Below are 14011 nucleotides of genomic sequence, written 5' to 3'. Positions count from 1 at the left end.
TATTATCAGAAGTGTTGCTTGCAAATATATTTTTCCATTTGGATAGTTGTCTCTTTACCTTGTTGATGGTTTCTTTTGCTGAGCAGAAGCCTTTTAGTTTGCTGTAATCTCATTTATTTATTTTTGCACTTACTTCCCTTGCCTTTGAGGTCAAATTCATAAAATCCTCTTTTAAGCCCAAGGTTCTTTAGTTTAGTTCCTGTGTTTTCTTCTATGCATTTTATTGTTTCAGGTCTTATATTCAGGTCCTTCAACTGATTTTTTTAATGTTCTTTTTGTATCTTGTAACTTTACTGCATTTATAGATTAGTTCTAACAGTGTTTTTGGTGGAGTCTTTAGGGATTTTTACATATAAGATCATGTCTTCTGAAAACAGATTTAATTTTACTTCTTGGTTTCCAATTTGGATGCCTTTTATTTGTTTTTTCTTGCCTAAGTACTCTGGCTAGAACTTCCGGCACTATGCTGAGTAGAAATGGAGCAGGATGGGCACCATTGTCCTGTTCCTGATCTTAGAGGAAGAGCTTTTAGCTTTTCGCTATTGATTATGTGATGTTAGCTGTGGGCCACCTAGTTAATTTTAATCTCTCCCTACTTCTCAAATCTCTTCATGTTTTTTTTGCATCAATTATATTGTTTTACATTAGAATTATTCGTGTATGTGCCTTCTCATGTCTGCTGGTCAGGGACCATATCTCTTACCATTGTATTCCCCACCACATCTAGTGCAGTTCTTTACCCACAGAGCAGGCTCACTCAATCATGGTAAATCGATTTGTTGAATCTAGTACATTTACAATATGATCGATTGCATAGCATTTTTCAATTACATTATTTCAGGCACATGGTCGTAAAATTCACTATGGAAAGTAAATATCTGTGGAATGTTTTGAAGCTCCACCTTTGAAAATGTACCTTTTCTACTATTAAAATAGAGAATAAATTATATAATGTATGGTCATAAAATAAAAGATTATGAATGACAGATAATAAAATGAAGTGAGTTTAAGACCTGTATTAATCTATTATTGGTGTCCTTGTCCATTCTGTGTAGTCAGTTAAGCTTTCACCAGGGCAATATGATCTACTTCCTGCACCAGTTCCCAAGTACGCTTCCAGGTAATTATATACTTATTGAGTTGCTTTTAATAATTTCACTTATGCTTTTCTGTTTACATGCTTAACAACCAATACTAATGGCTTTTAAACCTCACTTATACCCATCACATCTAGCTTAGCATTTTAAAATATTTGATAAGAAATGGGGAATAAATTAACAAAGATCCTCACATAAAAAATAAATTTAGAAAATCATATCTTTTTTTTTTTAATATAGGAGCTTTGTATTTCGTTCTACAGTTCAAAGATTTCCAACAAGCTACTTCACTCCTGTAAGTATAATGTAGACAGTGAACTCATGATGAATTTGATATTTAAAACATGCAGTGATTCCTTTTGATATGTTGAGATTAATGTTTTACTCATCATAGTAGGTAAGCAGTGAATGATTATGCAATTGACTTAAGATATACTTAAAGTATACCTGAAGATATGCTAGGGATTTCAGTTAAGTTACCCATGTATGTGTCCATTTACGGAAGAAAAATAAAGGTTCCTTTCTCTAGGTCTTTACTCATACCAGCTTCTCAGTCATCCCTAATCATCTGTTCAGATTTTCCTGTTTCCACCCTGCTTCCTCCATTTATTTCTCTCCGTAGCACTCATCACTGATACACTTACTGCATTAAAAATTTTTACTTATCTTATTTTTATCTGTCTCCTCTACTAGAATGTAAGCTTCATGACGATTGGGGTTTTTGTCTGTTTTTGTCCTGTATACCTAGAACCTAGAAAAATGGCTAGCATATATTATTTATTGAATTAACGAATTAATAACATCATCAGAGATATTAAAAAAAATCATTGTATTAACAACAAAGAGGAAATCTCTAGGTTCTTTTCTTTTGAAAATGTGAAAATGCTTTTCTGTTTCTAAAAATTTCCAAATATATGTACATGTGTTATGATAAAAATGAATTCTTTTAGACAAGTGACCAGTAGGATACCACAAAATAAATAATTATATAAATATTTAGCAAGAATGAGAAAATCTGAAATTATTTTGGGATGGTTTGATGGATTATAGTTATTTATTTGTAACTAGAAACTCAGAGGGGAAAAAAGATATACATCGAACATCTGAAAGAGGGATTAAGATAACTGAGCTCGGAAACAGACCCTGGAATATGTAAGATTTATATATTTGATAAAGATGGTATGACAAATCAGTAGAGAAAGGAAAAAATATTTTGTGCTTAATACTTGTTTAAGTAACTTAGAACAAACAAGTTGGATTTTTCTCATACCACATATTAAAATAAATTCCATGTAAAGAATTCAGTACTTTCAAAACCGTAAAACCAGGAGAAAATATATTAGCACATATCTAATTTTAGGATAAGGCAGGTTTTCTGAAATAATAGCGATGGATGAATTGTGAAGGAAAAGAAGTATTAGATTTGATTATATAACATTAAAATTTTTTTGTGTGTATTAGAAAACTGTGAACAAATTCATAGGCAAATGCAAATTAGCAAAAATATTTACAACATACACGGCAGATCAAGGGCTAATGGCCTTGTCTAAAATTCTCTTAATCTGTAGGAAAAAACAGATAAAGGCCATGAATGGACAATTTGTAAAACAAGAAATTCGGATATCCAATAAAGGTGAAAAAATTTTGATGTCACTAACACTTAAGTGTGAGAAACTAAAAGACTGGTTAAAAACTTTCTGTGGGGGGGAGGTAATGTAGGTTAAACATGGTAGGCCCCCGAACGTATTTCCATGTCCTAATCCCCAGAATCTATAAATGTTTCCTTATATGGCAGAAACTTTGCAGATGTGATTATATTAAGGCTATTGAGATATAGAAATTATCCTGGATTATCTGGTGGGCGCTAAATGCAATTGCAAGTGACCTTGTAAAAGGGAGGCAGAGAGAGATTTGAGAAGGGAGGGGAAGGCAATGTGACCACGGAGTCAGAGATTGGAGTGATGTGGCCACAAGCCAAGGAAGGCAGCTGCCATCAAAAGCTGCAAGAGGCATGGAACAGATTTTTATTCCTGGAGCCTCCAGAGGGAGAAAGGCCCTAGAGACACTTTGATTCAGTCCAATGAAACTGATTTTTTACTTCAGGCCTCCAGAACTATGAGAGAATATAAATCTGCTGTTTTAAGGCACCAAATATATGGTAATTTGTTATAGCAGCCACGGGAAGCTAATATAGGTGGGGATGATTTCTAGGTGGATTTCACAGTGGATGGATGGGGTGAGGACCAGGCTTTTGCTTTTGGTAGACCATAAATGTTTGTATCTGTAGACCTTTTCTCTTTGACTCATTAGTTACTTCTGCATGACCCCTCGGCCTCCTGCCTGGGTTATAAGCCAGTTGCCGATGTTCTGGGAACTGAGTGGAGTAAGGGGTTAGGAGGGGCGGGGCAGGGCTCTCACCATTTGTAGGGTAGATGTTAATTCCTGTCTTCATTAAAGGCCCCTGTCCTCACAGTGTCTGAGGCTCCTGAGTCCAGACATCTGATGCAGTCTCCTCAGAAACGAAGCCATCTCTTTTCTACTGGGATGTGGGATGGGTTGCTACTTGATTCTGGACAGAAAATGTTCAATGAATTCTCCCGCTTTCAGCCCCACCCTCACCTCCACCTCAGAGGTGCCTGATGCTGAACTCCCTGAGCTGTCCTTGGGGTCCGTGCAGCAGATCAGTCTGGTTCTCGTTGGCAGGCCCTCTCCAGGCACTTAGCCTTCGGGTTTCTCCACCCTGCCACGTCAGGTATCATTATTCCAGATCGTTTCACTTCTTCCAAAAACATGTTATCTCTTTTGGCTGTTGTCTCTTCTCTTTGCTCTTTGCGTATGTGTGTATGTGCATGTATACAGGTGTGTATGGGGCGGGGGAGAAGATAGTTATGTCTGTTTTATTTGATAAGGAAAGAGTGGAGATAAATCCATTGTACAGTTGGCTTTGGCAGTAAGCAGTCAGGGCACCGCTTTTCTTCTCCACTGGGTGATGTTGTATTTCCTTTGAAATATAAGCTCTAAATGAATGTCATGAGTTACTAAGGATTTGTTTACTCTTAGTAAAGAGAGATTCAACTAAAAATAATTTACTGTTAGCCTAGTATGGGAAATAGCACAAGGCAGTTGATTTTGCCTTTGTTCTCATGGCTTTGATGGAGGAGAAGATTTTTGGAGATCCTTATTCCGCCATTTTCATTGATGTCACCTCATCTATTCCATTTTATAAACAAAAGTGATTCACTGATTTGGAACATCCTGTGCTTCGACAAAGTGAAAAGACTACTTTCATGAAAAATGTTCCAAGACAAAGAAATAGCCCAGGGCTGTGATTTATGTCTGTCTTAAACATGCATTCCCAGAACAAACTTAGGGGTTTGGTTCAGATCCACGAATTTGTATACCTCAGAGAACAAACTCCTTTGATGCTAGCAGTGGGAGATGGCGGCGTGCAGTGTGAGTATGGTAAAGAGATGATGTTCGCTAGAACTTTATCTCAAACCTTCTTGAGATAAATGCATTACTCCTTAGTCCATTATAATGTACCATTCAGCCTTTATCTGAAAAACTATTTTGATTGACTTTATTCAGTTTAGAATGATAATTTGCTTTAAATTTTATCATTCAGTCTAGAAATAAGCATCATAGTCACAGAACTGTTAAGGATTCTTAGAACTGGAAGGAACTTTATAAATCTGTTGCTCCTCCTGTTAGGGTCAGCTTCCATGATAATGCTGGCCATCATTCATTGAATATTTTCTGGTGCCAGTGACACTCATATCTGGTTTCACTTAATCCTCACAGCAACTCGATGGGTTAGGTAGTATTTATCATCTCTATTTGATAGTTCAGGAAATGGAAGTCAATTGCTTAAGGTCACACATTTATTAAGAGGTAGAACCAGAGTGCTAGCCAAGTCTATGGTAACCTCAAAACCTGGGCTTCTAAGCTGTGCTGCTAGTAAGTGAGCATGATCTTGTATGTTTAGAGCTGCTCTAGGGTCAAATCCAAGTGGCAGACATTCTGTTGTCTCTGGAGTCATAAAATACCTGCTGATGACTGAGGGTTGTTCATGGGACCAGACTGGCCCACTTGACCCTCTTTGCAGTAGGATGAGTTCACATGCAGGATGCTTCTCTCTCCTGGAAGGGCCGTCTGCCAGCCTGCCTGTTAGGTGCCAATCATCTAAGATCCTTATGATGGATGAATGTAGCTTAGGCTCCTGCTGGGAACTTTGTACACTCGCTTTTTTTAACTGGCCGTATTTTTTTTCCTGGGACACCTTTAGGATGTTAGAATTTCCAGTCTTTTCTCAACAAAGCCTTTTTGTAAAAAGCTTAACTCAACTGAGTATAGCTGACTTCAACAGAAGTTCTCTGTCTCTTCAAGAAATCATCTTTTTTGGATGGCAATGTGTGTGAGGCCCACAGGTAGGCATTGTTAAACATTCAAAGGCAAATGAGACATTTTATCAGTGTTCTTTCTGCCTTCCTGAAGGCCAAGTACCCTCTAAAGTCAATAACCCAACCAGCGAGTACACATTCCAGCTCACACAAACTTACGCATATTAAACAAGAGTCTATGATTCACTTCACAATGCATGTGTCTGACTGGTGTGGGACCAAACAGCTTAGCACGTACAATTTGAAACAGGGTACCCCAAATTAGACACTGATGACTCAAGTTTAAGATTATCTGTTGATAGAAACACACGTACTTTCTTCCTCCCAACAGCCATCTCCCAAATTTTCTGATGTGTTCACTTGTAAGCTTCCCAGCAAATGCCTACTCCAGGCAGAGAAAGGAGATAAGAACCAGGAGTAAAGAAAAGGCTTGTGGGAGGGAAGGGACACTCACACCTGTCCCTTCAGAGCCCACATCCTAAGCAAAAGTCAGAGAAACCGAAGCGTCAGCTGACCTCTCAGCTTTTGGATCCAAGGGCTTTTCCATAAGGCATTCATTGTTTGAGAGGCCCAGAGGGAAATTTGTGTTTACATCTCCCCCGCTCACTGCTGGAATGTCTGAAACTCCACAGTAGGGATCTTGATGTGAGAGCCTACGAGCTGAGACATGATGCCTGTGCCCTTTCGATTTAACTATCGAAAAATCTTTTGAGGGTTTTTTTCCTTTTGACATGTCCTCTTTTACGTGCAAAATCTCCTAGGAGAAATGTATTGATCCAATTTATACTAAAGTAATAGTGACTTATTAGATTATCTTCCCTCCCTCACCATGCTCTCAGGAATAGAGATGAGATGATAAAAATTAGGGTACCTGGGAAAAAGGATGGAACTGAAAAAGAGGGAGAAATGTAAAGAAGGGGGTTTCGATTTTTAGCCATTTATATCTAAACTGTTCATTCTGTGCACAAAACATGTGGTGTATTTTTAGACATGAACCTTTAGATAATTCCATAAAAGCATCTGCAAAACAAGAAGAATAAGATTTACAAAGGGTTGCTATGCTGGAAATTTTCACAGACATTTTTCTTGTGAAATAGATGAGTCAGTTGATTCTTATAAGAGAATCCCATTTTGACATAAATGTAAAGTAACAGTTTCAGGGAAAATATGCAAGAATGAATGTTAAATAGATGGAGTTTATGTTTATGTGGGATAAACTGATATACTGCAATTTAAATATATCAGCTTTATGTAATTATGGTCCCAATAGCTATTTGATTTAAAGTTTATAGTTTCTATTCTAAAAGTAATACGTGGTTTTCCTGCTCAATATGGCAAATTAGCCACATACATCAATCTCCTCTTACTCTCAAATCCCAATAAAATGGTAGTAAAAGGATAAATACATTCTCATGATTAAAGAGGAAAAAAGGGAAACATTGGCAAATGAGATTTTAACAATTTTTGGATGATAGAGATTGAGAAAGCCACAGGCTAAAAAGCAAATGAGGGTTATTCGGAAGAGACGGGATCCTGTTTGTTCCTTAGAACTGCAGGGCAGCCGAGGACTTGGAGGGAAGGGAAGGTGAGATGTGGGACGCAACACCAGGAAATTAAGCAAAACTGTGCACACATCGGAACTTGGACCCAGAAGTCCCCTTTTCTTTCCTCGAGTGGCGTGCTGGCCTTTGAACATTTGACCCTCAGGCAAAAGATTGCTGGAATTTACCCTCTGGAAAAACTCCATGAGCCCAGGGGAAAGAGAGCCCCATCTTGACATTTAGGGAACCCCAGGAAAAACACCAGCTCATCATTCAATTGCTCGATCTCAACACGCCACATACCTGATCTTCTACCAGACAAGTGAGAAAAGCCTCTAGCATCAGTGAAAGATGGAGATAAATAGACAAAAGAATGGAAACCTGGTTGAAAACAGAACACAGGAAATAGAGGGGGAATGTTTTATTTTCTAAAAAAAAAAAAAAAAATCCAATTAGTATCCACAGGGAGAGGAAAAGGGGAAGATTATTTTCAACTTAGAATTCTCTGTTCAGCAAAACTATCAATCAATTCTGAAGACAAAATCAAGACATTTGCAAACATGTAAACCTCATAAAAATTACCTTCCAAATATCTTTTTCAAAGATGTCACTGTTGATAAAACGTAGTAAAACAGAGGAGTAAACCTAGAAAGAGGAGGGCATGAGATCTAGAAGAAAGTGGATCCAATCTAGTGAGAAGATGTCCCAGGTGGACCACTGTGCAATTGGCTGAGAGAAAAACCGATCTACACTACGAAAGCAACTAAAGAACTCCAGAAAGAATGTCGATATTCTTCCTTTTTTTTCCTCTGCAGTTTTAAAAACATAGTTGTGATCATAATGCACTATAATTTTATCTTCAATTAGCATGTGTTGAACTTTCATATTATTAGAAATCCTTTTAAACTTTATTTTTACTGGATAAGTAATCAAATTATTACATCATAATTTATTCACCAATTCCCCTGTTGATGGTTATTCATTCTCCTTTTCAATTATTCCATGTACAGAAATCTAAGTATAACTCGACCCACTAAAAAAGACCTATTAAGGTGAACCTATTTTAAATAGAATCAAAATTTGGAAATAGTCGATAAAGTTTGACTTAGACTTTACTTTAAAAAATTAAACTAAAAATTACAACATAAGATAAAAATATATCTTATAATTACAACTATGCTTGAATTCTTAAGTTAACAAAGAAATTGTATTGATTTTAGTATATTTTTGACAATATTTTATAATAGTACAATGACATCTTTCACTTAATGTTTGACATTCTAATGAAATTACAGAAGACACATTTTAGAAAAAATATTGGAAGCTTCGTCAGTTTTCCCAAGGGCATCTCCTCTGATATTTTGAATCATTCTTTACCGAAGTGCCAATAGTGTCAGAGCCCTTGTCCATCTTCTCTTCTTTGTTGTTAAGTCACCTAACTTTGTTGGATTCTATCGGTCAATCTAAGACTTTCCCCGTGATTTGGGCACTTCTCTATCACATTCATCATCTTCATGAAACCTTGCATTTTGGGGGTAAAATTTGCATTTTTTACTTTGACGTGGATTTGCATTTTATTTGCAACGTATTATTGAATACCATTTAAAATGAGGGAGAGAAGCTGACTCGCAAAGACACCGACCTGTCTGCCCTGCTGGAGGCCAGTGCTAAGCAGGGAGAGAGATTTGAATAGGGTATAATTTTATAAGTGGTCAGCTCATTGGAGAATTCTTTTGTGTTATGGCAACATTTGTTTACATTTACAACTTTGTTGTACAAGAAATCATGCTGAATACTTAGATCAAAAGATTAACACTATGATAAGAAAATGCAAAGTCTTTCCTAAATTTGGGAATCATTTTTATAGATTATCATAAATGAGGTGTACGAGAGATTATATCGCCAAACCCTTTTAAAAAGTATTACATTAATATACATCTCTGCCAACAGTCAAAACAGTGACCATCTCATGAGATCTTGCTTATTGTTATTTAAAACAAAATTTGTTTATTTGATAGTAAAACAATGGTATCTCATTATTTTCATTTAATCTAGGAGCTGAGGTTACACATTCCAGTTATTTGTTAATCAGTTACTTGTGGTAGTTCCTGTATACTTTCTGGTCAATCTTTTTTTTTTTTCTTTATTATTTATGCCTACAGCACCTGGTGTTCCTAGGTGGTCTCCCATCCAAGTACTAACCAGGTCCAACCCTGCATAGCTTCTGAGATAAAACATTGGGCTTGTTCAGGGTGGCATGGCTATAGACCATGGATTATGGCTCCACTGGGGCATGAACCCAGGACTTTCTGCGTGTAAAGCAGACGTGCTAACCACTACACAATGGAACCACATCCTCTGGTCAGTCTTTAACCCGGTTACCTATTGGGTGGAGTTTTAGCTTTTTTTTTTTTTTTCCCCCTGCTGATTTGTATAAATTCTGTAATGAAAAGATAGTAACACTTGTATTTGCTGATTTTTTCAGGGATTTTGCCTTTTACTTTCATGCTTTTATATATACAGAAGTTTAAAATGTAAAATGTTTATGTCATCAAATTAGAAAGTTTGTCACTACCTTCTGGAGTGTAAGTTCCATGAAAGAAGGGTCTGTCTTATTTGTTAATGCCCTGTACCTAGCACAGTGCTCAAAGAATGTATTGAATTCAATCAATATATCTTTTCCTTTTTTATTTCTCCCACCACTTAAAAAATTCTCTCTAGAGGCATGATGTCCACTTACATGTTCTTTCATTTATTTGGCATTTTGACTTTTTAAACGACTTGTAACTCTTTAATTCTTCCGAGATGTGTTTTGTGTCTAGTGGCATGGTAAGGTCATAGTGTCATTTGAGCCCTATCAACTTAGGACAGGTTCTCTATTGTTGGTAGACATGAAACCTATAATCACCAGAAATCTGACCTGTCGATCTGGTGCAACATAGTACGACCTACGGACATTCACCGAGTCACTTTAAACCCTTTTGAGAGCGAGGCAGGTTATAAAAGATGCATACATACAGGTGCACATCTCTTCCTCCTACCTTTCCATCATCTGTGAAAACTAGTCCATTGAAATTTGTTAATTATTTGTGCATAAAATCTCCAGGAGCAGCCTATCAAAAAATTGAATAGACCATGTTAAGGCATAGCGGATTACTGCATGACTTTTTAGTTGTAAAAAGTACATCAACTTTGAATTTGAAGATCCTCTAGGATCTTATGTACCTGAAGGCCTCTCAGGAGCCATTTTCACTTGTTAAAAAAATGCAGCGTTCTCGTTTGTGTCAGGGAATCAGTTTGTGTATTATATTCTTTCCCCGAAGTGTAGGTGGCTCTCAGGAGAATTAGTTGGAAGAGATTTATCAGGTTGGAAGATGGTTTTTAACCTTCAAATTACCAATGTAAGGTTGTATACTTATCGACTATTTAAGTTATTGTTGAAATTATAATTGATTATGGATTGGCATAATTGTTTTCTCCACAGGAAAAAACTGAGGAGGAGAGTATTTATGGGCGTATTTTGGGATAGATGCCAGAAGACATGTTCTACCATAAGTAAAAAGGTACTTTTTGTACCCAGAGAATAAAATTGTATTGGAAACTCCTACCAGCCATTATTTAAATTAATTTACTTAATTAAAAGACTTTACTTAATTAATTAATTTGCCACCATTTCCTTTTAGCACCTTGATAATAATGACCAAGCCCCAAACCCCAAAACCCAAAGGTCCAGTTCCCTCATCGCAGGGAACTAGATGAAATACTAGCCATTCTTATCCAAGCAAATTGAACAAAGTAAAACTTGTCATTTGTGATTTTCCTTCCCCTCACTCCTCCCTTTTATTTAACTGCTTTTATAAATGATCCAGATAAATCTCTTGACCTACCCTAAAAATTACATGAATTTTGTTTCCTCTTGAATATGTTTCAAAATGTGGGCATTAAGGATATCAGATATTCTCTAAACTTCTTTGCATATATAGGGGCCACTGATGATATTATTTAATATTTCTATTAAGGTAAAGAGGAGTAAGGAAATTTTTATTTTTTCTCAATCTTTTTGCCCCAATATCTGCTTGGCATGTGGATCGTAGAGACTCAGTACTTTTCTTATCTATTGCTGGTGGGAGTACATACTAATGCAACCCTGTGGAAAGCAGTTTAGCAGCATATATTAAGCTGTAAAAATTGTTTCTATCTTTTAGCCCACTAATTCCATTTGTAGAACACCTTGCTGAAGTAACAATCTTATATAGGGAAATATTCATCTGTACAAAGATATCATCAAGGGATTATTTATAATAGCAAGATAACTACAGCCACGACTTAATATCCAACAGAAGGGAAATAGTTTAAAAATGTATTACATATCCACTCACAAGAATATTTTACGACCATTAAAACAATTGTTAAAATTATAAAATAGCAACAAAATTTTATGATCTACTATCTAGTGAAAATGCAGGACACAGATAGAAATGTATATTATGATTAAAGTAATATAAGAAAAAAATTGAGTATAAAAACCAGGAAATGCACCAAAATGCTGTTAGTAGCTGTGCTGGGATGCTGTGATTAAGGGTGGTGGTTTACTTTCTTTCTCTCTTTTCCATTTGTAGATAATGTTTGAAGAAACATTTTGTTACTTAAATAAAAATAGTGCCACTTACTATTACTTAATTGAGACTCAGTCAGTCATGTGATTTTGGGCTTCTAGTGATTTGCTGAGCAGTTTCCTTATAGTTATTATTTCTCACGGTTGTATATAAAATGAAAAGTGAGACCTCTGCATGTTTTCTGACAGTAGGAATAAAATTTTACAGTGTCAAATGAGAATGAGTTTCTTTTATTTGATGTCAGAAATATTTCAAGATGTTTCTGTATTTCTTAAAACCTGACAAGCCTATAAAAAATAAGGAAAGGATTAGATAAACAGGAAAGAGTTGTACAGGCACAAATGAGTGTTATATGATTTGTCTGTTATAGTTACATTTAATAGTAGAAGTTTGAAAAGGGGATAGAAGATCTGTGGCATATGCCCTGCATTAAAACTAGCATTATGAAAGAATGCTGAATCATTCCAGCTGTTTTTGCATTTAAGGAGCTAGTTCAATTAAAAACTAAGCCAATAAAGGGAAACAAAAGCAAAGATCAACAGTTGAGACGTCATCAAACTAAAAAGCTTCTGCATAGAGAAGGAAACCAGTAACAAAACAAAAAGGACTACCTACTGAATGGGAGAATATATTCGCAAATGATATATCCGAAAAGGGCTTATATCCAAAATACAGAAGGAACTCATACAGCTCAATCACAAAAAAGTAAACAGCTTGATTAAGAAATGGACAGAGGACATGAGGAAACATTTCTCCAAAGAAGACATATAGATGGCCAACAGACACGTGAAAAGATGCTCAACATCACTAATCATCAAGGAAATGCAAATCAAAACAATGAGACACCACCTCATGCCAGCCAGAATGGCTATTATCAAAAGGTCAAAAATAACATGTGTTGGCAAGGATTTGGAGAAAAGAGAACTTTGTGCACTGTTGGTAGGTCTGCAGATTGATGCAGCCACTAAAGAAAATCTTATGGAAATTCCTCAGAAAACCAAAAATAGATATAATGTATTCCACCTCTGGGTATTTATCTGAAGAAAATGAAAACACTAACTTGAAGAGATTTATGCAGCCCTGTGTTCACTGCAGCATTACTTACAATAGCCAAGATATGAAAGCAACCTAGGTGACCATCGACAGATGAATAGGTAAAGATGTGGCATATACATACAATGGAATATTATGCAGCAATAAAAAGAATGAAATCTTGCCATTTGCAACAACATGGATGAACCTAGAGTGTATTACGCTAAATTAAATAAGGCAGACAGAGAAAGAGAAATACAATATGGTTTCATTTATATGTGGAATCTAAAAAAAAAAAAAAGAACGAACAAGACAAAACAAAAGCAGATTCAGAAACAGAGACCAAAAGAATGGTTTCCAAAGGGGAGACGGATCGGTGAAAAGGTGAAAGGGAACATAGTCAATAATGTGGTAAGTTTGCCTGATGACAGATGATTACTTAGAATTATTGAACTATTATTAGAACTATACTGTATACCTGAAACTAATATAACTAATATAATATTGTATACCAAGAATACTTTCTCTCTTTTTTTCCCAAGAATACGAAAATAAAAATAAACTACTAAAAATTTCCAGCTAGTTTAAAATGTCATGAGGAGCAGGAAAATAATAGTCAGATTAAATAAAGCCAAACAAATTGATTTCTGCTTGAATGGAATTTGAAAGTTAAGTTGATTTAAGCGGGTCTCAGTCTCAATTTCCTCAAAGATGACTTCACTTGTAGGTAACATTTTTGGGAAAATATAACCTTTCAAATATAGTTACAGATGTACTAGGATTTTAAAGAAAAAGATAGCCTGGCAATTTTTCTTTTTAAAAATGTGTGCATCTTTTCCGAAGGTACTAACACCATTGGTGTTAGTCATAGATCTCTGCTTGGCTGTGAGTGTGAAGAATTTCCTGTGCTCCTTTCTTACAACAATATCTTGACTCAGAACAAGAAAAAGAGACTGTGTTAGGATTTTTTTTTTTTAGTTGCAAGTGACAGAAACCCTTCCTGAATTAGTTTAAGCAAAAAATAAAACTGTAAAGGTGAGGTGGAATTTATTGGTGCACGTGGCCTCTGGCAAGTGGCCACTGATTTAACCTTTTTCTGTCCTTTGGACATGCTCTCTCCATGAGCTAGGGAAGACCACGTCCGGCAGCCTCTGATGCACACTTGCCTGCTTAGCACTGGAGTATGAAAAGGCAGGTTCTTCTGATTGGCCAGGTGATAGTCCTGTGCCTGACCCTGGTCCAATCACTGACAAGGAGTAGGGGCATAAGTTCCTGGGCAGGTGTAACCACTTGAGATTTCTAACAATGGTAGAGCCTTTTCTGCT

General features: G+C 36.2%; 1 protein-coding gene across 6 annotated transcripts in view; it reads left to right on the top strand.

The window, feature by feature from the left end:
- STPG4 (sperm-tail PG-rich repeat containing 4) overlaps positions 1–14011 on the top strand; it is a 40106-nt gene that overhangs the window by 15827 nt on the left and 10268 nt on the right. Inside the window, exons 1-3 of one of the 6 annotated variants that reach the window (XR_004951959.1) lie at positions 215–1120; positions 1338–1392; positions 10523–12497. Coding sequence is in view for 1 of the 6 variants with exons in the window: in XM_016142184.2 (XP_015997670.1) it covers positions 1056–1120; positions 1338–1392 (120 nt within the window). In the remaining 5 variants the exon portion in view is untranslated. Of the gene's footprint in view, positions 1–214; positions 9190–10522; positions 12498–14011 lie in introns of those variants that run through there. The other 5 variants (XR_001596556.2, XM_016142184.2, XR_004951958.1 and 2 more) reach the window with 5 other exon arrangements.

This window comes from Rousettus aegyptiacus, unplaced genomic scaffold, assembly GCF_014176215.1.
Source record: "Rousettus aegyptiacus isolate mRouAeg1 unplaced genomic scaffold, mRouAeg1.p scaffold_m13_p_7, whole genome shotgun sequence".
Taxonomy (NCBI): domain Eukaryota; kingdom Metazoa; phylum Chordata; class Mammalia; order Chiroptera; family Pteropodidae; genus Rousettus; species Rousettus aegyptiacus.
Note: the sequence above shows the minus strand (reverse complement) of the source record. Positions and strands in the feature narration are given on the sequence as shown.